The sequence below is a fragment of the Rhinolophus hipposideros genome (assembly GCF_964194185.1).
Source record: "Rhinolophus hipposideros genome assembly, chromosome: 16".
In the NCBI taxonomy this organism is placed as follows: Eukaryota; Metazoa; Chordata; class Mammalia; order Chiroptera; family Rhinolophidae; genus Rhinolophus; species Rhinolophus hipposideros.
The window spans coordinates 57,341,259-57,365,649 of record NC_138062.1 but is presented as its reverse complement, the minus strand read 5'-3'; the positions used below and the strand labels follow the sequence as shown (position 1 = coordinate 57,365,649).

The window sequence follows — 24,391 nt, the reverse complement described above, 5'->3', positions numbered from 1 at the left end:
GAGACCAGGGAGGCTTTGTTGGAGGGAGATAGGATTCTAAGAACAGTACACAATATAAAGGTAAAAATAGCAAACAGAATTATATCACTCTCCCTCAACTTTGTATCGGAGGTCACAGCCAATGCCATATGACAAGAGAAAGATACAAAATATAAAACACAATTAGAGGGGGTGGCTGGTTAGCTCAGTTGGTTAGAGTATGGTGCTAATAACACCAAGGTTGCCTGTTCGATCCTCATGTGGGCCATTGTGAGCTGCACCTTCCTTAAAAGATAATAAATAAATAAATAAATAAACTTTAAAAAATATATACACAATTGGAAAGAAACAACATTTGCCAAATCCAAGTGTATCAACTACCAGATATAACTGAGTGCAGCAAGATGGCCAAACATAAGATAGATGTTAAAAACCTCAACAACTCACATCTGAAATTAACATAATATTGTATGTTGGCTACATTTTAATAAAAAAATTTTTTAAAAAATCAACAGTTCTCTTATAAACCAGCCATGACCACTTAGAAAAGGCAATTATGAAAAATACCATTCACTGTGGCAATACAAACCTTAAAATACATGGGAATTAACTCAAAAATTCCTCTGTCTAAAACCATAAAACTGTTCTGGAGCAGGTGTGAAAAGGCCTGGAAATACCATGTTCATGGATGGCCTTTCACTTCTTAAGCATTTCCTGCACATGGAAAAAAAATTGTTTCTTTCTTATACACACATTCTTGGTCTGAAATCCTTTACTTTAGTGAGATTAGAGTCACATAAATGACACAACTGAAGTCCATCCTGTGCAAGATAGGCTGTCACTTAATGGGCATTTTATAGAATATTATATTTGACATGGTCACACTTTTAAAATAATGTTATTTCAAGAAGCCAAATACCCAGGCTATAGAGATTTACTCATGCAAATAGATAGATAGATAGATAGATAGATAGATAGATAGATAGATAGATAGATAGATAGACAGATAGATATAGATAACCTAAATGGGTCGTTGTTTAAAAAGGAATTTCATTTGAATGAATTTGAATTGAATTGAATTGAATGAGTACATTGTATTTTTTCTTTTCTTGTGAAATTGTCCTAAATTAACTCTTTTATTGTTTATTTCAGAAAACAACTTTTTTTCACGAGAAATAACTTTGAGAGTAGTCTCCTTCCATTTTCCATCCCCACTTCAATGCAGGTAGTTATTTTATGGAACAATCTGAAGGATATTTGAAATATGTGATACTCACAGAAGACAGAGTTTGGAAACATCACACTAGTCTGTTTTTGTTAGTTTGGGGGTTTATTTTACAAAATGTGCCTCTTGAAGACATTGAGAGCAATTTCTAAGCCAAAAGGAAGGTTGATTCTATTCTGCCCTTACTACCAAAATGGGCTGTTTTCCCCCAAAAAAAGGAAGCAGAATTGTTGCCAGTGCTCCCTACAATTAGTTGTGTGTTATGAATGGATTATATGCATTAATTTCAGGGCCTCCCTAAAGTGTACTAAAGAAAAACAGAGAAACCTTTACCTTCTTGGTAACTATCTTGAGAAATTCTACCATTAACATGTATACTAAAGAGATGTTGCTATCTATTAAGATACCAATGTTACTCTTAGAAGCAACAGTTATGCCCATCATTTATCTTCAGGCTTTATCCTCAGAGAAGGTTTTCATGAGGGAGAAGGAGAGGGAGTGAATTTCGGTGTCTGAAGGCACCCAACACCAATTTCAACCTCCCAGTTTTGGTTTCAGTTGACCGCAGGATACATATAGTCCCCAATATCTAGGAAGCAAACACCTCCTTCTTGCACAAATATATCTTGGATGTGTGTCTAGAAGTATTGCTTCCTGAATCAATGTCTGAAAAGATGTACTTATTGATGTCATATATGTCATTATTTGTAGGTTGGCATACCAGAAGTAACATCAGCACATTTTGCCAGCTCAGTATTGCTGTTAGTAGTAAATCGAAAAGTCTATATTTATGATTATGAAGCTGGTTCCTGGAATGCATCTATAGGTATATGTTTTTGTTTTGTTTAGTATTTTGTTTGAGTTCAGCCAACATCAGTGGAAAAGTTATTAATTTCAGAAATACAAACCACACCACTACTTGGAAGTCCACCCCTACATGTTACCTTACCCTTTAAAATTCAAAGAAAAGTTAGCCGGAACCCCTATCCCACAGGGTGGGAACCTAGTGTTTCCACTGGGGATTGTGCTTACAGTCTAGATAAAGCTGCTCTGGGCAAGACTGACTCCTAGTTGTTTGGTGACAAAGCTGGGTGACGTACCTCACATTAGGGACAGGGAATAGGAGAGAAGACAAGGTTGATGGAGAGAGAAAGAAGAGAACCCTGAGGTAGGAGGCAAAGAGATAGGGTCAAGAATGAAGACAGGGCGATGTTATTCTTCAGAGAAGAAAAGGGATGGCCTTCTGTTTTTCAGAAAAAGGGAAGAAAAGAGAGAGTGCGCACGAGAGCGAGTGAGCTTGGGTACTCACAGTGGTGAGGAAGGGGTCAATACAAGGTCAGCCCCTGCCTGGGCACTGCTGACATTTGGGGCCAGATCACTCTCTGGGGGGCGTCCTGGGTACTGTGGAGTGGTGAGCAGCATGGACATATCAGGAGCCTCCACCATGTCAGAAGCACCCCACTAAGTCCTGACAACAAAAATGTCCCCAGATATCACCCTGGGGGTCCAAATACCCAGTGTCACCCAGTGTCCCTTGGGGGGGTCCAAGTCCCCTCAGTGGAGAACCCCTGGGTTGGTAGATCACCATTTGGCAAGTCATTATTCTTTTGCTTCACTTATATTAATTTTGAAGACAGATCATGGGCCTCCCAAGATGGCACCCTGCCCCAGTAAACACGGGGCCTGCCACCTGCTTGCTAAATACTGACTGGTGAATTTGTCACAGCCCCGAGGGGGACAGAAGAGCACAGCAGAAGGCTCATGCCTTGGCTCGACCTCTGTCTTACTTTTCATTACAGTGTTCCAGTTTGACTGTCAATGAGATGATTGGGTGAATGTTAATAAACTGATACCTGGAATGTGCTTTCAAAACATCAGCTGACCAACTCTTTACAGAACTTCCCACCCACAGCTAAACTGCCTAAATGCCCTCTGCCTTCCTCTCCCTCCAAAATTCACCCACCCTGGCTCTGCCTTCACTGCTCATCCTCTAGAACCCCACTCCTGACCTTTCAATTCAGTTACTGTCTCTCTCACAGTTCATGGCTCTTTTACCCTTTTAGGGAAAAGGGGACATAAAATTCACATAAAACTCTCCAGTTTAACCATTTTAAAGTATACAAGTCAGTGTCATTTAGTACATTCACAATGTTGTGCAACCATCACCCCTGTTGAGTTCCAGAACATTCTCGTCACCCCAAAAAGAAACCATGTACCCATTAAGCAGTAACCCCCCCATCCCACTCCCCCAGCCCCTGACAACCATGAATCAACTCTCTGTCTCTGTGGATGTACCTGTTCTGGACATTTCACATACATGGAATCACACACTGTGTGGCCTTGTGTGTCTGGCTTCTCTCACGAGCACCATGTGTTCAAGGTCCATCCACGTTGTAGTGAGTGTCAGCACTTCCTCCTTTTCATGGCCGAGTAATAGTCCAGTGAATGGACTACTTTTGTCTATCCACTCATCAGCTGATGGATGTTTGTTGTGTTTCCTCCTGTTGGCCAGTGTGAATTATGCTGCTGTGAACATTTGTGTCCAAGTTTTTGTGTGGACTTATGTTTTCATTTCTCTTGGGTAGATACCTAGGGGTGGAATTGCTGGGTCATGTGAAACTCCATATTTAACTTATTGAACCGTCAGGGCTCCTTGTAATACAAGTCAATCTAGTTTCCGTCCTGCCACTTCTTTCCACCAATTTCTTTAATAGCATCCAAGGATCTAAATCCCCACATTCCCCCTTGACCCTGCCCCCCATCATCTACTTCTTGTCTCTATGGATTTGACTTCTCTAGAGACTGCCTTTAAGTGGAATCACGCACTATTTGTCTTTTTGTGTCTGGCTTATTTCACTCAGCGTAACGTCCTCAGGGTTCATCCATGTTGCAGCCAGCGTTAGAATTTCCTTCCTCTTGAAAGCCAAGTAATACTCTATTTTCTGGATGGACCACTCTAAGTTTCATCATCTACTGATTGACACTCGGGTTACCTCCCTGTTTTATCTATTGTGAGTAATACTTGTTTGCACATGTGTGTATAAATATCTCCTTGAGTCCTTGCTTTAATTAATTAATTAATTAATTTATTTATTTATTTTATACCCAGAGGTGGAATTGCTGGCATCCTGACTCCTGGCGACCCTATGAATGAGTCATGTCCATAGTGTCCTGTCCTCAACAGCCCTGCTCAGCTCCTATAGATTCATACTTGTGGCTTCTTTTATGGAGTCAATCCATATCCTACATGGTCTCCCTCTTTCCCTGCTGCCTTCCATTTCCCCCAGCATTATTGTGCTTTCCAAAGAACCCTTTCTTGTTATGCTGTGCCCAAAGTAGGACGGCTTCAGCTTTGTCATTTTTGCTTCCAGTGACATTTCAGGCTTAATTTGCTCTAGGACCCACTTGTTCTTCTTTCTGGCAGTCCAGGGTATGCGTAGGGCTCTCCTCCAACACTATATTTCAAATGAATCGATGTTTTTCCTATCAGGCGTCTTCACTGTCCAACTTTCATATCAGTACATAGTAACTGGGAATATGAGGGTGTGGATGGTCTTAACCTTGGCCTCTAATGACACATCTTTGCTCTTGGTGACCTTCCCTAACTCTTGCATGGTTGCCTTTCCAAGCTTCAGCCTTCTCTTGAGTTCTTGGCTGTCGTCTCCATTTGGATTGAAGACTGAGCGAGGTCCGCACAATCTTTAACAGTGTTGATGTGTTCGTGTCTGTGTGAAAGCTGCACATGTCCTCTGTGCTCACCATGTGGCCATTCTATTTTCATTTCTTTGAGGAGCCTCCAGAGTTTGCCCCACCTGTACCACTATCCATTCCCACCAACAGAGCACAAGGGATCCCATTTCTTCACACTCTCACCAACACTCGTTGCTTCCCGTTTTTCTCATAGTAGCCACACTAATGAGTGTGAGGTGGTATCTCAGTGTGGTTTTGCTTTACATTTCCTTAATAATTAGAGATGTCCAGCATTTTTTCATATGCTTCTTGGCCACACGTATATTTTCTTTTGAGCTAAACTTTCTGCATTTAACATAGAATCAAAGACTGCCTTGCTAAGAGAAGGGAGCCCTTCCTGCCATTTTGGCACAGTCCTGAAAGAGTGTTTGCAAAACCAGTGGCCCTCAAGTGGGGATATTCCTGCCCCCCAGAGCACACGGGGCAAAGTCCGGAGATACTTTTTGGTTGTCAAGACTGGAGGAGGGTGCTACTGGCATTGAGTCAGTAGAGACGGGCGTTCTACAAAACATCCTACAGTGCCCAGGACGACCCCCCACAACCAAGAATGATCTGGCCTCAGATGTCAATAGTAGGTTGACAAACCCTCCTCTGACCTTTTCTCTGAACTCGAGGGAACTCCCATAGTTTTCATATGCTCTTTTCCTTTCAGGTATAAAACACCCTGTGTCACATATTTCTGGTGACAACTGTTGCTATAGTGAACATCCCTTTTGCTTGGTGAGTACTGTGTGGAGTCTGTCATTTTTGTCACTCTGCTCTGAGCAGAGATAATTATGAATGGAAGTAAGGACAGGCTAAGCCTTGAGGGCTGGGACCACGAGGGACGTAGGCAATGTCGTTCCCCAGGGTTCAGAAGAGGACCTGATGTGGGAGGGGTCCAGGGCTGCTGTACGATCAGCTGGCTGACACATTATGAATCTATCTATCTTCCTTTTTAGAACTTGTTGTTTTGAAATAATTATAGACTCTACAGGAAGTTGGAAAAATCACAGAATTCCACGTACCTTCACTCAGCTTCCCACAATTGTTACCTCTTATATAAGTACAGAACTATCATACTAAAACCAGCAAATTGACATGGATACAACGTCCGTGTAGTTTTATCACATTGTAAAGTCACAGAACCACTAGTGCCATTGAAATACTGGCCTGTTCCACTACCCCAAAGCTCTGTACCTCCCTGCACCGAGCGCCCCAAGCCCCTGGTCTGATATGTTTCCATCCCTATAATTTTATCACTTCAAGAATGTTATATAAACGGCATCGTACAATATGGAATCTTAGGGATTAGCTTTTCTCAGATAAATTCTCTGGAGACTCATCCAATTTGTTGTGTGTCTCTAGTCTGTTCCTTTTCATTGCCAAGTAATATTCTGTGGTGTGAATGTACCAGAATTGGGTTGCCTCCACTTTTTTGTTGTTGAAAAAAAAAAACTGCTATGAACATTTATGTACAGATTTTCGTGAGGACTTAAGTTTTTGTTTCTCTGAGATAAATGCCCAGGAGTTTAACCCTTGGCATCTATCCCCCTTTTTTAATTGAGATATAATTGACATATAACATTGTGTAAGTTTAAGGGGTACAGTGTGTTGATTTGATACATTTCTATACCGCAATATAACCTCCATAGCATTAACTAACACCTCTATCATGTTACCTAATTACCATTTCTTTTTTGGAGTGAGAACATTTAATAGTCTCTTAGCAACTTTGAAGTGTATACGAGGAGTGATCAAACAATACAGTGAATGTTTAAATGAAAAAATTTATTACAGTAAAAGACACATTGTCATTAACCCCCCTCAAAATACTCCCCCTCGCTTCGAACACACTTATCCGATCAGTCTTGCCACTTTCTGAAGCAGTTCTGGAAGTCCTCTTTCATGAGTGCCTTTAGTTGCGCTGTCCTGGCTGCCTCGATGTCCTGAATCATTTTGACTTTGGGGAAGAGCCAGAAGTCGCACGGTGCCAGATCCAGTGAATAAGGTGGATGAGGACACACCGTAATGTTTTTATTTGACAGAAATTGCCATACCAGAAGTGATGTGACGTAGAGCATTGTCATGATGGAGGATGATTTACGGCACACTTTAAAACACACCTTCTCTCAACAGTAGTTCACACCTGATAGACTGAACCAAACCAGTTGAAACTTGTCACACACTGTGACTAAGGTTTGATGTACTGCTTCCCATATTGGAGATCCCTGCCTTTCCATTGGATGGCAGTTGGCAGCAGCATTTACTGTATTTTGTGATCACAACAGAAAAGCTCCGTGTCACACATCACTTCTGGTACAGCAATTTCTGTCAAATAAAACCACTATGGGGCAGCCAGGTGGCTCAGTTGGTTAGAGCGCAAGCTCTGAATAACAGGGTTCCCGATTCGATTCCCACATGGACCAGTGAGCTGTGCCCTCTACAACTAGAATGAAGATAATGAGCTGCCACTGAGCTTCCGGTGGGGTGGCAGGATGGCTCAGTTGGCTAGAGTGTGAGCTCTCAACAACAAGGTTGCCAGTTCAATTCCCGCATGGGATGGTGGGCTGCGCCCCCTGCAACTAAAGATTGAAAAAAAGGCGACAAGACTTGGAGCTGAGCCGCACCCTCCACAACTAGATTGATTGGAGCTGATGGGCCCTGGAGAAACACACTGTTCCCTAATATCCCCAATAAAAATTTTTTAAAAAAACATTACAATGTGTTCACATCCACCTTATTCACCAGATCTGGCACCAGCGATTTCTGGCACTTCACCAAAGTCAAAATGACCACGAAAGATAAACATTTTGAATCGATTCAGGACATTGAGGCAGCCATGACAGCGCAACTAAAGACACTCATGAAAGAGGACGTCCAGAACTGTTTCAGAAAGTGACAAGAACAATGGGAAAGTGTGTTCGAAGCAAGGGGAAATATTTTTTTTTAAAGATTTTATTGGGGAAGGGGAACAGGATTTTATTGGGGACCAGTGTGTACTTCCAGGCCTTTTTTTCCAAGTCAAGTTGTTGTCCTTTCAATCTTAGTTGTGAAGGGTGCCATTCAGCTTCAAGTTGTTGTCCTTTCAATCTTAGTTGTGGAGGGCGCAGCTCAGCTCCAGGTCCAGTTGCCGTTGCTAGTTGCAGGGGGCGCAGCCCAGGAGTCGAACCGGCAGCCTTGTGGTTCAGAGGATGTGCTCCAACCAACTGAGCCATCCAGGAGCTCAGCGGCAGCTCAGCTCAAGGTACCATGTTCAATCTTAGTTGCAGGGGGCACAGCTCACCATCCCTTGTGGGACTCGAGGAGTCGAACCAGCAACCTTGTGGTTGAGAGCCCACTGGCCCATGTGGGAATCGAACCGGCGGCCTTCGGAGTTAGGAGCCACCGGGCCGGCCCAAGGGGAAGTATTTTGAAGGGGATTAATGGCAATGTGTCTTTTACTATAATAATTTTTTTAAAAATTTAAACATTCACCGTATTATTTGATCACACCTTGTAATGCAGTATTGTTATCTATATCACTCTGCTGGACATTAGCGCTCCAGAACCTACTTATCTATGAATTCCATGTTTGTGACTTTCAACGACATCTCCTCAATCCTCCCAGCCTCTGTCTCTTTTTAAAGAGACTGTTCTATGTGTGTGTTCTTCCAGGATATAAGTAATTTCGTTTTTGCTTATTTGCTGGGAGATCTGACATCTCAGACCAACATCTATTTCTCAAATACCCAAGGATACAGGTTTCAGAAGTATGCCCATGAGAGACAGGTACGTCTGTTTGGGTAAGAAAATGAACAAAGAATATATATCACATGTGTGTTTGGAATCACTAGCTCTCAGTGGGTAATTCAGTGATTTTCTTCCTTTAAGAGTCCCGCTGGCTGGGAGGGTAGGGAATATTCCTGGTCAAAGGAGCTAGCTAGGGAGATTAGGAAGTTAGGAAAGGTGACAGAATTTTGAGGTCACAGCCCCATTTAGGGAATGATTCTGAAAACTGGTGCCATAGTAAAGGCTGCACATTAATTATGAGACTTAACCTCAAGCCCCCTCCCCTGGAAAATCAGTACCAACAGGTACCATCATCATCCCCATTTCACAGATGAGAGAACTGTACAGGGTTGAGTATATGCCCCCCCCCAAGTTCATGTCCACCCAGAACCTCAGAATGTAACCTTATTTGGAAATAGGGTATTTCAGATATAATTATTTAAGTCAAGATGGAGTCATACTGGATTAGGTTGGGTCCTAAATCCAATAACTTATAAAAAGAGGAAAGGGCACGGAGAGATGCTCACAGAAAAGAAGGCCATGGGAAGACGGAGCTGACACTGAATGGAACGTAAGACAAGGAACACCAAGGACAGCCGGCAACCACCACAAGCTAGAAGAGAGGTACGGCGTGGTTTCTTCCTCATAGCCTCGGAAGGAACCAGCCTGGCCAACACCTTGACTTCAGACCCTGGCTTCCAGAACTGTGATGATAAGTTGTGTTTGTTTTAAGGTCCCCAGAATGTGGTGCTTCGTTATGGCAGCCCTAGGACACAAACATAGGGACAACGGCTCAGAGAGGGACAGGGCCTTTGCCACGACCACACAGGCTGGCAGAGCTGGGATTTGAACCGCTGAAGAAGACGGGATGCCTGGGTCAGTAAGAGGATGTGGATGTTTGATTCTGATGCAGAGAATGGCTTCACCCCCAAACACTGGGGAAGTATGTCCAGAGGAAGGCCGGCAAAGTCCACCCCACACCTGAGTTCTGATCACGTCTCAGATCTGGTTTCTCAGTGCTGCCCAGGAGGCCCGACAAAGCCTAGAACCTAACCAGCCACACATTTTCACTTGAAATGAAACCTAGAAGGACCCAGGGGTTACTGGTCTAAGTCACAGAGTCCAATGACTCACAGAGTCCAAGGAGCTCCGATATCTGAGAACAGGAGAAGATGGAAGTCCCAGCTGAAGAAGAGAGAATGGATTAGCCCTTCCTCCACCTTTTGGTTCTATTTGGGCTCCCAAGGGATTAGATGATGCCCACCCACATTGATGAGAGTGGATCTTCTTTACTCCATCTAGTGAATCAAAGGCTAATCTCTTCCAGAGATACCCTCATGAACACACCCAGAAATAATGTTTTACCAGCTCTCTGGGCATCCTTTAGTCCAGCCAAGTTGACACAGAATTAACCATCACAAGCCCACCCTTGTGGATGCCTGTATGTATCTCTTCCAACTATACCGAATCTCCAAATAGACACCAACAAGGCATAATTCCGCCCAGCAAAATACAACCATCCTGTGCACAACAAAAAAGGTGCCAACCCCTCCCTCCTGGAGAAGATGTGAAGTCCTAGAGTGGTGTTTACTCTTCTTCTTGATGTCCCATCACTTAAATACCAATTATTTGTGCAATAGTCTTTTTGCTCTGTGTGTGTGTACATATGTGGTTATTGTTGGTGTGGGACCTGTGGGAGGTGCTTAGGTCCCGAGGGTGGAACCCTCATGAATGGGACCAGTGCCCTGATAGAAGAGGCCTCAGAGAGCTCCCTAGCCCCGTTCTGCCATGTAAGGACACAGTGAGAATTCTGCTACCCAGGAAAGGGCCCTCACTGACCCTGCTGCCATCCTGATCTTCGACTTCCAGCCTCCAGAGCCTCATGGGACCAATAAGTTTCTATTGTTTATAAACCACTCAGTCTGGTATTTTGTTATAGCAGCCTGAGTGGAGTAAGGCAGGGATTTAGGGCTCGAACCTATGGATTTGGGGTGGGACACGATTCAATCCATAGCACTGTATAGTATAGAACACCCTCCCCTCAAATAACAGAGGCTTAAATAATACCGTCGTCTTTCTCTCTCTTACCTGAAAGATGTCTGCAGGTAGCTAAGCTTGGCCTCATACTCGAACTTGGCTGCTGGGCCCTCTGCTGACCAACCAAAAATCAGGAATGAGGAACCTAGGCAGAAATGTAGTATCTAGGCATGCATCAAGCAGTCCGGTCACACCCCTTCCTCCAACACCCCAAAACAAAGCTGTCTCCACTTAAGATTCTGCCCTAGATGCTACATTTCCATTGAGGGGAAATGGATTACAATAAAAAGACTTTCCTTTATTTTAGTTTATTGGATAATCTGAAGTTAAATTGAGAATTAAACATGTTTATAATTTATTCCTATGCAACTTTTGTTTGTTTGTTTCACAGGCAGAACTAGTCGGGACTTTGGGTGGGATCTTCTACTTTCACTCCTTGTCACAGATTGGGCTGCTTCTCATTGATCAAGGGAAGGTGAGTAACTGTGGACTGGGAAGGATAACTTAAATGACCTTTGCCCCAAGCCAGTTTTTGTTCAAACTTACACACTTTAGATCTTCATATCTGAAATCCATCTAGCTTTTCATTTACCTATCCATCTATATATGTATCTATCCATCTAACCATCCATCCATCCACTCATACATTCAACCACTCATCTACCTATCCACCCACTGACTCATCCATCCACATATCCATCCATCCATCCACATATCCATCCACTCATCCACCCATCCATCCCTGCATCCACTCATCCACCCATCCATCCATCCACATATCCATCCATCCATCCACATATCCATCCACTCATCCACCCATCCATCCATGCATCTACTCATCCACCCATCTATCCACTCATCCACCCATCCATCCACCCACCCATCCACTCATCCATCCATCCACCCATCCACCCACTCATCCACCCACCCATCCACTCATCCATCCATCCACCCATCCATCCACCCATCCATCCATCCATCCACCCATCCATCCACCCATCCATCCACCCATTCATCCACTCATCCATCCATCTACCCATCCACCCACTCATCCACCCATCCATCCACTCATCCATCCACTCATCCATCCATCCATCCATCCATCCACACATCCACTCATCCATCCATCCATCCATCCATCCATCCATCCATCCATCCATCCACCCACTCATCCATCCATCCATCCATCCATCCATCCATCCATCCATCCACCCACCCATCCATCCATCCATCCATCCATCCATCCACTCATCTGTCCATCCATCCACCCACCCACCCACCCATCCATCCATCCATCCATCCACTCATCTGTCCATCCATCCAACCATCCATCCACCCATCCATCCATCTATCCATCCACCCGCCCATGTGTCCACCTACCTTTCATCCAGATACCTATGCACCTTCCGTCCCGCTATTCATTTGCTCATTCCATCATGCATTCAGCAGTCTTCAAGTAGTTATCCAGGAGGTGCTAAGCACTAGGCTGAGCACCAGGGATAAAATACAAGGTGGAGTGTGTGTATCACTGGTGGCACATGAGATCATTTTATATTACTCTTGTCAAACTTTTTAAAAACAACTATTTTTACGTGCATTAGGAAAAATCAATACATAAAACCTGAACCCTCAGAGATATCATGTAGGATAAGACTAAGTTAGGAAGAGGAGTGTGTCCATTTAAACTGCATAGTCCGTCCATTTAAACTGCATTTGAAGAAAAAAACATTAAGCCAGAAAAATGAGTCAGGACCCCGGTATTGCAAAAGTTGTGAGCTCTGAAGTTCAGCGGAGACCCACCAGCAGGAAGTCTCCATACCTTGGGCTGATTGCCAGTGGCTGAATGCCCCACCCTATAACCAGGTGATTGGTCCCACCGCATTAGCATAAGATGCCACGCCTCCCCTGCCCTGAAATGCACACTCCCACCACTCTGGAAATCTCAAGAATTTAGTGGCTGAGGAGTCCAGCTCCTGATTACCACCTGTGCCAGATTTCTCAGGGCTGACCACAGGCAGTCACAAAAGCCTGGCAGGCCTCCGGGAAGCTGCCCTCCCCACTCCAGACGTGGGGTTGGGCAGATGAACTGTAGGCGCTGAAGGACTTGTGAGCACCTCCAGCCTCCTGGGCGTTTATTCCTAGGCCTTTATCTGTGGTCTTCCTCTAACGTCCTTGTCATGCTGGGTGTCCGGCGGGGCGGCCTGCGGGGTCAGCTCCCGCTCCCCACATAAGAACGCAGGACATGGTGAGGCCAAAAAGGAACACCCACGGAGCCATAAGTAGGGGAGTCATATCACTATATTCTCATCAGGGCATCCGCCTCTCTGCAATCCGCTCTTGCTAGCCCCCATCTCTTGCTAGCGTAGCCACAGCCGTTATATTAGTGGCCAATAGCTTACGGTTACAGCTGACGGCCAACTAGCCACAGCTGCTGGCCATCTGATCACAGTTGATGGCCATTTACTACCCGAGCCAGCACCTTTCTATGTGAGGCCGAGAGCCTGGAAACTGTTTTTTGGGGCTTTGTCCCCATAGTCCTCTTCAGGCGTTTCCCTGGGGAGGGAAGAGGAGGAAACCCGGCTGATCCTTTTCTCCACTGAGACTCAGCCCCTGGCCCCTGGGTACACAAAACCACAGGCGCTCCCTCCACAGTGAGCCAAGTCTCACACGTGCTTGGATCCAGCGGACCCTTGCCATGGCGTGCCCTTCCACAGGAGAATGGGACGAGGGGCTCGGCGTTTCCCCTGGCCTAGTCTCTTTCTGACCCCACCGCAGTAAGCAATGAAAGGCTTCTGAACTCTTTCATGGTTGGCTTGTTGCCTTAATTGGCTGCGCAGATAGCTGAGCAACCCTAGGATCCTGGGACTGTGCACTGAAAAATATCAACTAGGTGTTTGGTCACCAAAAGGATTTATTTAGGAAAAAGAAATGATTGCAACCCAGTGCACGCAGACATGGCAAGTCATGTGCACACTGGGCTGTGTGCCAAGACGGAGGAGTATTTATAATGGGGAAAAGGAAGCTGGAACTATAGAGCTTTATTATAAACAGAGCTGTCCGGTGCAGCGTTCTCAGGATTACATAGAGCAGAGCAGGAGAACTCCCATCAGCCCTAGCTCCTCCCATAGACCCTCCCGACTGATTATATTTGCTCATAGTTCCAGTTCACCTTTATCAGGATGAAGGCCAGCCAGTCCATGCATGACACAATGGGATGAGCTGGGGGTGCAAACCCACACTCACTGCATCTTAGGCAAGTTGTTGTGCTGACGGACCTGCCCTGTGTCCACAGTAGGGAACAGGATGACTCAAGTTCAGCAGCCCACGCACAGCCCATCCTCGCCCTGAGCACATTCTCTGCCCCAGGAGCACCTCGAAAGCAAGCCAGTCCCTCTCTCCCTCCTCTCCATGGTGCATCTTCTGGGAAGGGCTTGCAGCTGTCTTGGTGGGACTCACTTAGGAACCAGTGACAGTGTTGTTTTTCAATTCCATCCTTTCATAGTGCTGTCAGAGGTCTTCCATAAACAGTAGATAAGAGAGAATGTGACAATCACGCAGAGCAATTTAGACTTGACACAGGAGCCGGCCCTTAGCGGGCTGCAAGGTGCGAATGGCTCGATGCAAGAGGTTGTTAGGAAAAGAATCTGGCTGTGCACACAGGTGGGTGGGAACAGTCATCCAGATACAAGGGCAGCAGCACAGGCCTGGCAGAGCAAGACAGAGAGCAGGGCGCCTCAGTCTCGGCACTGTGGACATTCTCAGCTCTTTGTCACGAGAACTGGTCCTGGACACTGTGGGGGGCAAGCAGCGTCCTTCGCCCCACCCACTATACCAGGTGCACCCCCAGTGACAACCACAGATGTCCCCAGACATCGCCTTATGTCCCCGGGGAGCAGAATCACCTCAAGCTGAGAACCAGTGGACCAGAGAATAAAGTTGGAAGAATGTTTGAATAACAAAGCACTTGCGCCCACACTGGTCTATCGCTGTGTAACCACTGATTTGGTGATTTCTTTTATTGCTAGAGATTCAGTCATCTTTCTCTCCCAGGCCAAGTTCGGATACTCGGACCACCCCCTGAACCACAGTTTGGGGCTGCCGTTTGACTACAACGGGACCCTGGACATCCTCATCACCCCAGGACAGAAGGGTATCCTAATCTTCTGGTATGAGAACAGCCTGTTAGTCTCCCGAAGTGCAGGTGAGTGAGGCCCAGGCTGGGGGCTGCCACTCGGTGTCCCTCTCCAGGTGGGGAAAGCACATGCCATTATTTTTTCTCTCCCCTGACTTGAGTGGATGAGGAGGAACCCATTCTCACTTCGCCGTCCTCACTGCGTCACCCCCCCTCCCGCCCCTTCCCTGCCTTGTGGGACCTTCAGAGACATGGCAGATTCTGAAAATCACCAAATGCTGAGGGCAGAGGAGTCTAGGAGTTCAGTCTAGGAGTTGCAGACTTTGTTTGGGGGCCGAGGAGAGTGACTCCAGGGGATGGGTCAGGGCCACCCACTTAAGTTCCCCAGGCAAGAGAAAAATCTGGAAATGGCACAGCACCTGCAACTGGCCTAGCTGAAGAATCCTGGTAATTCCCAGGCTGCGTGAGCCCCAGCCTGCCTGCCAACATACACAGAGGAACAAAAGGCAGCCCTCCCTGCAGGAGGGGCTGTCAGGAACCTCTGCACACAGGGGTGGCTGCAAGAGCACCTGCAATCACAGCCAGCTACCCAGCACTGGTCAGGCCACTTGAACACCACGGTTCCCTGCAGTGCAAGAAAAGAGCTCAGAGCTAGCCCACCTATTTGAGAGCCCATTCCAGAAAGAAAGCTCTTACACATGTTACCCACATGGTAGAAGGCCTTCCGTGGTATTCAAGCCTCGAAGCAGCAAAAAAAGCTTTCTGAAACCTAAGCATATTCCATACGATGTTTTACAACATTATGTCTCAGTGTTATATTTTCCTTGAATCTTTATCATTTGAGTCATAGGCCAAGAGGTAGGGTGGGTGGCATTTCAGCTGTGGGACCCCCTTCCCCACATGTGCCCGGCCTCATAATGCTGCCCTGTTGTCTCGTAGGTCAGCTCGTCGACCCTGTCTCCGTGCGAGAAGGACACCGCATCTTGTATTCTTCCATTTCTGAGGCCAATGTCACCATCCACAGCGTGGCTGCCAGTGCGTGCCCAGCCTACGGGTAGCTTTCTAGCTGAAATGTCTCTTCGGGTCCTTGGCCCATTTTTGAATTGGGCTGTTTGTCTTTTTATTGTTGAGTTGTAAGAGTTCTTTATATATTCTGGATGCAAGTCCCTTATCAGAAATTGGATTTGCAAATATTCCCTCCCAGTCTGTGGCCTTTCTTCCCATTCCTCCTCCTTTTTTTTTTTAAACCATGGAGTACACATCACTACCACTTCCCCCCACCCCGCCATGTCTAGAATCTTTAGCATTTTCTTATTTTCTAAAGAACAAAGTCCGAACTTGCCAGGATGATGTCCATGTCCGTGTGTCTGGTGCGTCAGCTGCCCTAAGGGACGCTCTTCTCCACCCAATCCCGTGGTTCTCAACCTGGGGACCCTAGGTGATGTCTGGAGACATCTGTGGTTGTCATGCCTGGGGGGAGTGCTGCTGGTATCTTCTGGGTGGAGGACGGGGATGCTGGTTATCATCCTACAATGCACAGGGCACCCCCCACACCCTCACGAAGAACCATCCACCCCTAATGTCAATAGAGCTAAGTGTGAGAAACCCTCAGCTACATTTGTCCAGTTCTCACCCTGCAAACACACCTCCACTTTTCTACGTCAGATGCTTTTTTTCAAGGCTCAGCCCAAGCCTCACTTCTTTTGAAAACTTCCTTGATTGCTTTTTTTAAAAAAATAAAAATATACATTGGATCTTGTCCTCACCCCTTCATAAAGACTTTTAGTGGTGTCCGTTGTTCCTTGGAACTTTGTAGCTACAAGACCAGAAACGACCTCCATGTCCATCAGTGGAACACTGGTTAAATAAGTTATAGTTCATCGAGGCACCAGAATGCCAGCCTGCCAACTCCATGTGTGTACACAATATGAAAGAAAAGAAATTATACTACAAAGCAGATTGGAGGGTTCTAGAATATGATCCCACATATATAAAACTACCAGAAAGGGTGTTTACAAAAATGTTAACTGTGGGTCCCTATGTCAGGGATGAGCAACCCATGGCCAGTCAGCCAAATCTGGCCCACCACTTGTGTTTCTAAATAAAGTTGTATTGGAACACAGTCACAGCCATTCATTTATTAGCTGTCCACAGAGCTGAGTACTTGTAACAGACATCACATGACTAACAAAGCAGAAAATATTTGCTATCTAGTGCTTTACAGAAGTTTGCAGACTCCTGGTCTAGATGATGGAATTTGGGTAATTTTTTAAACCAAACTTTTTATATTTTTACTATTTTTGTCTATTGAAACAAACCTTATTTCAATTTTTGTTCTGTCTTGTTTGGTTTTTCCTAGATGAAAATGAATTGGCAGTTTTAACTCGGGAGAATAATTTGTATTATGGCAGCCTGGGCATCCTGTCAAGTTTCCTAATCAAAGTAGGTACAATCAAAGTTCGGGTTATTACCAGGTTGGTAAAGAATAACAGTCTTGTTCTCAAACTTCCAATACTGTTCTGAAGGCAAGAGATTGCTCTAGTTATTAAAATTCTAACACTATGTTTAATAGCACAGCAATACTATAACAATAATTTTAATTAATATTACATTAACACTGATTTAATAATTTTAGTAGTAATAATAATTTTAATAGTTATTAAAATAACAGCAATAGCAGCTAAAACTTACTGAGCACTTAGAATATGGAAGGGGCTGGTCTAAACATCTTCTGACTGTTATCTCATTTAACCCTGACCTTTGTCTTAAGAAGTAGACCGTCATATTGCCCCCATTGGACAGATGGACAAACTGAGGCACAGAGAGGTTAAAGTCATTTGCCTGCGGTCACAGAAGAAGTAGGGAGTGGTGGTGTTGGGAGTATCTCACATCACCTTGTACATTATGCTTATCTAATTTTATGTCATCCTCACAACGGCCCTGTGAGGGAGTCAATATCATCTGTCTTGAGGGAGTCAATATCATCCGTCTCTTACAGGGAGAAAACTGAAGTTCAAGTTCCTCTCTCTCCTAAGGCCCATAAATCATTAGCAGCTGAGCCAGAAAAGTCCCCCAGCTGTCCCAAGTGCTACTTCAATGCTTCTCCTGCTAGATCTACGGACACCATATTTTCCAAGAGTTGCCTGACAATAGAATTACGATAGGATCACTGGGTGTGGGGCACCAACACGAGAACCCCCTCTTTGAAGCCTTAACCCTGACATTCTGAGACCCGAGTGTTTTCTGGAGAGAGATTTTGTAGCTTTCGCCGACTCTCCAAAGAGGTCCGTCCATGACCTGTAAAGAATGATTTCCAGGGTATCCTCTCTGATGAGGAAACACAGAGTTTCCACTATTAATTTAAACACCAATGGATGAATGCAGCTGAAGAGTAAATGTCTCAACAAAGTGTACTTATGACTTTGCTGTTTGTTTCTTTGTTTGGTCTACCTTCTTTAAACCTGAATCCTAAGACAAAATTTAAATCCTCAGAAAAGAATTAGCATGACCTGATCTCAGAAGTCACTTTTCTCTCAGTTTGCAGACCAAAACATCTGGTCCCAGGAGGCAGTCCTAATATTCACTGACCCGGGAATACTTGAAATCCTGACTCCACTTCCTGATTCGGGTTTTGCAGCTTTTGATTTCCAGAAGTGCCCTGTGAATATCCAGGCAATTCTCATGGACCCCCAGCTCCAAGTTGACTTCTGCAAAGTATGTTATCGTAACTGTTTAACTGCATGTTCAAGGCACTACTTTTTTTTAAACAGACAAATCTCAGAGTTGGGCATTTGTAGACGGCAACACATAGCACTCCAAGTAGGGTTTCTGATAAAATATAGGATGGCCAGCGCAATTTGAATTTTACAAAAACAACTAAATCTGGCAACCAGCCACCACTGCCCCAAAGTCTGGCACTCTCATCTTGTACAATTTCTGGTCCCTTATTTCAAATAGAAACACATTTCACTTTAATAGATGCTCTTTGTAACAAGGAAGTCAACCAATCCTCAAAATTGTCTAAAAGAGAAAAAAGTAAATGAAGTGGTTATCAGGAGCAGTCCCCTTTCCAAGTGGTCAAATGAACAGTCACGGTTCCGCAGAAAGTTACCTGTCTTCTCCAGAGAGGGACATTTGATTGGGCTCAAGGAATCCACCAAGCCAGGGGGACCAGCCTTGACCCTGGCCAAGCGGACTGATTAAACAGGGGTAAATCATAGAATACGGAAATATGCACCTGTCAATTTGGATTCATCATTCTGCAATTGACGGAAAATCCAAATCAAATGGGCTTTAACCAAAAAGGCAATTGTTGACTCATGGGCTGAAAAGTCCAAAGGGAGAAGACTTCAGATGAGCCTGGATCTCGTAACTGAAATCACTGCCACCAGGAGCCAGTTTGTCTCCGTCTCTCCACTCTACCTGCCGGGGTGTTCCATGCTTCATCCTGAAGTTCCATCTCAATGCCTCAGGGAAGCCACAGGCTCTCATGTCATGGCAGCAAGCTGGCAGCTGACCCTGCAGACCTGGCTTCCTCACACCATATCCCAGGGAAGGAGAGGAGGATCTTTCATCAGAGCCCTGCAGAAGCCAAGAAAAATCCCAGCATATCTTCCACATCTCGTTGGCTCAGAGAGGATGACACGCCCATTTCTGGACCAATCACATGGCTGGGGGTGAGCCAGTCAGAACCCACTCCTTGAGAGAGAGGTGGGGTCAATCCACCCACCAGGCCACATGCCCAAGGACGCACAAAAGGGCGATTTGCCAAAGGAAACTCAGGCTGTTCCCAAATGAAACTGGAGATACCCTCAGGAAGCGGGAGCAGCTGCTGGACAGAAATAATAAATGTCTTCTCCAGGCTTCTCCAGAATCCGTCTCCCCCAGTCCCTGGCAATCACATAGTCAGAAATGCAGAAAATACCATTTCTTTACTTTTTTCCTAACTTTATTTTTATTTTCTATTTGTAAAGCTTATTTTCCAGTTTTAATGAGAGATAAATGACACATAAAGTAGTATTAGTTTCGGGTATACAATGCAATGATTTGATATGTGTGTATATTGTGAAATGTTCACCACGGTAAATCTAGTTATCATCTATCACCGCACATAGTTTTTCTTGTGATGAGAATTATTTTTCTTGTGATGAGAATTTTTAAGACCTACTTTCTTAGCAACTTTCAAATATGCAACACACACATATATATATATATATATATATATATATATATATATATATATATGCAACACATATATAACTAGAGTTACCATGCTGTACATGATATCCCAGGATTTATTTACCTTATAACTAGAAATTTGGACCTTTTGATCCCCTTCACCCATTTCGCTCACCCCCAGCCCCCACCTCTGGCAATTGCCAATCTGTTCTCTGGTTCTACGAGTTTGGCTTTTTTAGGATTCCACATATAAATAAGGTCATACATTATTTGTCTTTCTCTGACTTGTTTCATTTAACATATGTTCAAGGTCTATTGATGTTGTCACAAATGGCAGGAGTTCCTTTTTTGTGGGGGAGGGGCAACATTGGGAACAGTGTGTCTTTCCAGGACCCATCAGCTCCAAGTCAAATCGTTGTTTTCAATCTAGTTATGGAGGGCGCAGCTCACTGGCCCATGTGGGAATCGAACTGGTGACCTTGGTGTTATGAGCACTGCACTCTAACCACTGAGAAAACCAGCCACCCGAGGATTTCCCTCTTTTTTAAGGCTGAATAATATTCCATCGTGGATATAGATATAGATACACACCACATTTCCTTTATCCATTCATCCACTGATGGATATGGGTTGCTTCTGTGTCTTGACTATTGTAAATAATGCCCCAATGAACATGGGAATGCATTTATCCCTTCAAGGTAGTGATTTCATTTCCTTCAGATATATACCCAGAAGTGGAACTTCTGGGTCATATGGTAGTTCTGTTTCATTTTTTGAGGACCCTCCATACTGTTTTCCATAGTGGCCGCACCAATTGACGTTCCCAAGGAAATGCCGTCTCTGAGCCTGTCTCATCCAGCAACCTCATCCCATCTTTCAATACTCCGAAATCCACTAAATCAGAAACTAGTTCAGTACTGCACTCAGCAGTGCATGGGCCACACATTGAGGAGATACAGCAAAACAACAAAAAGATTTTAGAGTGTCCACTTCCAAATGGCCTTTGGATCCATGGCATTGAGTGAAATAAGAAAAATAAAATAAAAGCAACTGTGCCATATACTGAGTTTATTGATTTATTAAAATATCCTTTTATGAGATGATGGTGCTAATCGATGGTAGTAGCTTTCTTTTTATTTGCCCCAATAAAAATCAATCCCCAGCCATGGGGATTTTCTTGTGGGTCCTTGAAATCACCTGTCTGAGAATTACTACACTATCAGAGGAGAGGGAGGGAGGGAATAGTAAGGCTTTTATGCAAATGTTTGGCCCCTTAAATTGTTCTGAGGAAGATGGCTTTGGCATTAGCAAGTGTTTTTCCAAAATCCCACCAAAAAAAAAAAAAAAGATACGGCATCACAAAAACTTGTGGGTAAAAGCTGGAACAATTTGAGCAACAAAAATAAACAATACAATAATGGATAATAAGCCAAAGTATAAAAGAAATATGCACAAGTCCATATGGATGTAAATAAATGACTGAATAAGTAAATAAAGGGAGCGGAGACATATCTCACCTGCAGAAAAATTTCAAACCCTATAGCTACATTCTCCACTCTCTGGGCGGCTGTGCTTAGTCCCCCCGACCCCCACACCCTTCTGTGGCCTGGCCTTAGTGCCTTGTTAAGGAAGAACAGTCTGGAAAGGGAAATCTCCGCTTGATAGTGGAGAAAGCTGGCAAACCCTGGTTTAACCAGGTCAGAATTAACACCACGTGGCTAAGCAGGCTGCTCCTGTTATCTTCTCCATGTCTCCACCACAGACCTGAAGTCAGCCACCTCTCCAAGAAGCAACTCACCAGTCACCTTCTCAGGATGACAGCAAACCAATCCATTGTCTTGAAAGTGAGGAAATAAAAGGAAAGACACAAGGATTTATCCTGCCTTTCCTTTGCACCGTTCTACTGGGCCAGCAAATAGAACCGGGAAAGTATCTCCTGGTAACGTTATTCCGGTGAATATATGAAACCAAAATAACAGGACACCACCACGTGGCAACCCCAAGGAATTTAATGGATGTGGGCTCTGAGCATCAGCAGCCACCAATGTGCAAAAAGAGACAGCCAACTCTTACGTGCCACCCAGATAAGATCAGTTGCCTACCCGTTGAGTCTTGCCAATGCGATCCCACCAAAACCTGATGGTCTGCCAGAAATGCAGAGCGTAGAACAAGATGCTCCGCTGTGCCAGGGAAATCCAGGCTGGGAAATCTGTAGGTCCCACGGCCTGGGCTCTTCGAAGATGAATAGAAACAAACAGGAAGGGATGGAGGCGGAAGCCGCGCATGAAAAGAGACTTAAAAGACATAACAGTATTTGGAAAACAAGCAAAACTGGAGATGCACATCTGGAGATAACTCCAAAAAGAAACACAAGGAGAAAAGCAATTACTGCAAAAGTCAGGCAGGAAAGAGAGAAGGGGACCTCGAAGGCCTTCTGGGGGTGCAGGATGTAGCCGGGAAGACAGAGGTGTGAGGGAAAGTCCCAGCTGCTGCCCCCACGAGACTGGAAGGTTCCATTCCTTGGGGGACCACTGACCACCTCCCACCTACTTGCCCTTTCTTGTTTGGGAACAGAGACTTGATTTAATTAATATATAGATATATATTTTTAATTTCTAATTAGGTAGAACTTCTGCATGGAGAATTTGCAAACAAAATGTTTATCATTGATATGAACAGTGAATTGGAGCTGACCGCCCTGATGATCCCCAGGCCAGGCACGTCACCAGTTCCACTTGTAAGCACATCCCCTACCTGCTGGGCGAGGGTGTCTGCTATGTGGCACCCCTGCACCCTCGGCCTCATGCCCTCGCCCAAACAGAGGGCAGGGGTTTGGTATTCCCAAACCCAGAAGGTCCCTGGCTTCCTCCCATGGAGAGACACTCACTCAGAATGCCCCATACACCTTTTCTCTCTCCGTCTTTCTCCTCAACCAGCATCTGTGTGTCTGGGTGTGATGGAGGCTGTGACTGTCTGTCAGTCTGCTTGCCTGCCTGGCCTCCTTTTATGCTATCTCTGCGCCTCATTCTCCACCCTTCTTCTGAGCTGTCCCACATGCTTTCCACAAGTTCCTTTTCCTCAGCTAAGCTCCGCCATAGCTGGCTTCTGTCCCTTCCAGCCCAAAGTCCTGTCTCACAGCTTTCCTTCATGTGGGAGTGGGTAAGTGGGGAGGGGGGAGAAGTGGGGGTGCCTAAGAAACAGCAGGTGTCCTGGACCTGAAAGCCAAGCATCCAAGCTGAAGGGTGGGAGGCAGGTTAGTGTGAGGCAATGGGGGAAAGTCCTGGCAGCCGGAACCAGGTCCTGTGAGGGGCACCAGGCTGGCTGTCATCTCAGCCTACCTGTGCAGGACTGGCCTCCAGGTTTCTCTGTCCACCAGAGCAGGTATGGGTCCTGCAGCTCCACAGCTCCAGGCTGTCTGCAGAACAGGGCTCAGTGGCCACAGTGAGGGTGTGAATGAGGCTGAGGGAGCATTTGGGGACAGGACTGGCAGCTACACTTGCAGAGCAAGCTCAGTGTTTAGTCTGAAGATGCACGGTGGTCACCTGCAGGTGTCACCTGAGTGGCACTCCTAATGCCTCTCCTGTCTCCCGCCCAGGCGATGGTCAGCAACCCCTACTCTCTGGGGCTGCAGGCCGTCATCTACGAGGACAGCTACACCTACGACGGGAACACCAAGCACAGGCTGGTGAGCCACGCCCCTGCCCCCAACAGGGATCAGTGAGATGAAGGGTGTGGCCTTGCCACCCGGCCAGGTCCATCCGCCTTTGATCGGTCCCTGGGCCGGACCCTGCTTCGTCCTCCCCTTCCCTGCACACATCTGGAGAGGTGCTGCAGAATTTGGAGGGGATATATCCCTGGCCCCACTCCAACCCAGGCAGGCAGCAATCCAGGCAGGCACCCAGGTGAGTGATGTCATTAAGGTGTCACATGGGAGAGTACAGAGGACATGACTAGGAGCCTAACCCAGCCCCGGGGAAGGCAGGAGATCTGTGTCAGCCTGGTAAACTGAGGCATCAGGATGGAAGGAACCGGGGGTCTGGGAGGGGCTTGGATATATGGGTCTGGGGGATCTGGAGGGCCGAGCCAGGCCTCATGGCCACACCGCGGAGTTTGGACTTGACCCCAAAAGCCCAGGATCAGGTCGGGCGGTTGCCACAGGACAAGGTATGAGTTGGCCACAACACACTCTTTGGGCCAGTCCTTGTCATATCCCCACTAAATAAGAGGGGGAACAAAGTCACACCTCACTGTGGGTCCCCAGGACAAAGGCAGCGAGGGATGAGGGAGCCTGAGGTGGTCGTTTCCATGAGCTTCCAGAAGTCTTTCCTGGCTGGTGGAAT

The 24,391-nt window shown here is 45.7% G+C and overlaps 1 protein-coding gene across 1 annotated transcript in view; it reads left to right on the top strand.

Annotated features, from left to right (window-relative positions):
• The window catches only part of CATSPERD (cation channel sperm associated auxiliary subunit delta), a gene marked incomplete at both ends in the record, with an annotated part of 44,695 nt that overhangs the window by 7,874 nt on the left and 12,430 nt on the right, over positions 1–24,391 (top strand). Inside the window, 11 exon segments of the mRNA XM_081077401.1 lie at positions 1,132–1,204; positions 1,916–2,030; positions 5,607–5,674; positions 8,591–8,704; positions 11,133–11,216; positions 14,792–14,942; positions 15,813–15,908; positions 17,233–17,315; positions 18,411–18,587; positions 22,675–22,788; positions 23,647–23,736. Of these exon segments, the coding sequence (XP_080933527.1) occupies positions 1,132–1,204; positions 1,916–2,030; positions 5,607–5,674; positions 8,591–8,704; positions 11,133–11,216; positions 14,792–14,942; positions 15,813–15,908; positions 17,233–17,315; positions 18,411–18,587; positions 22,675–22,788; positions 23,647–23,736 (1,165 nt within the window).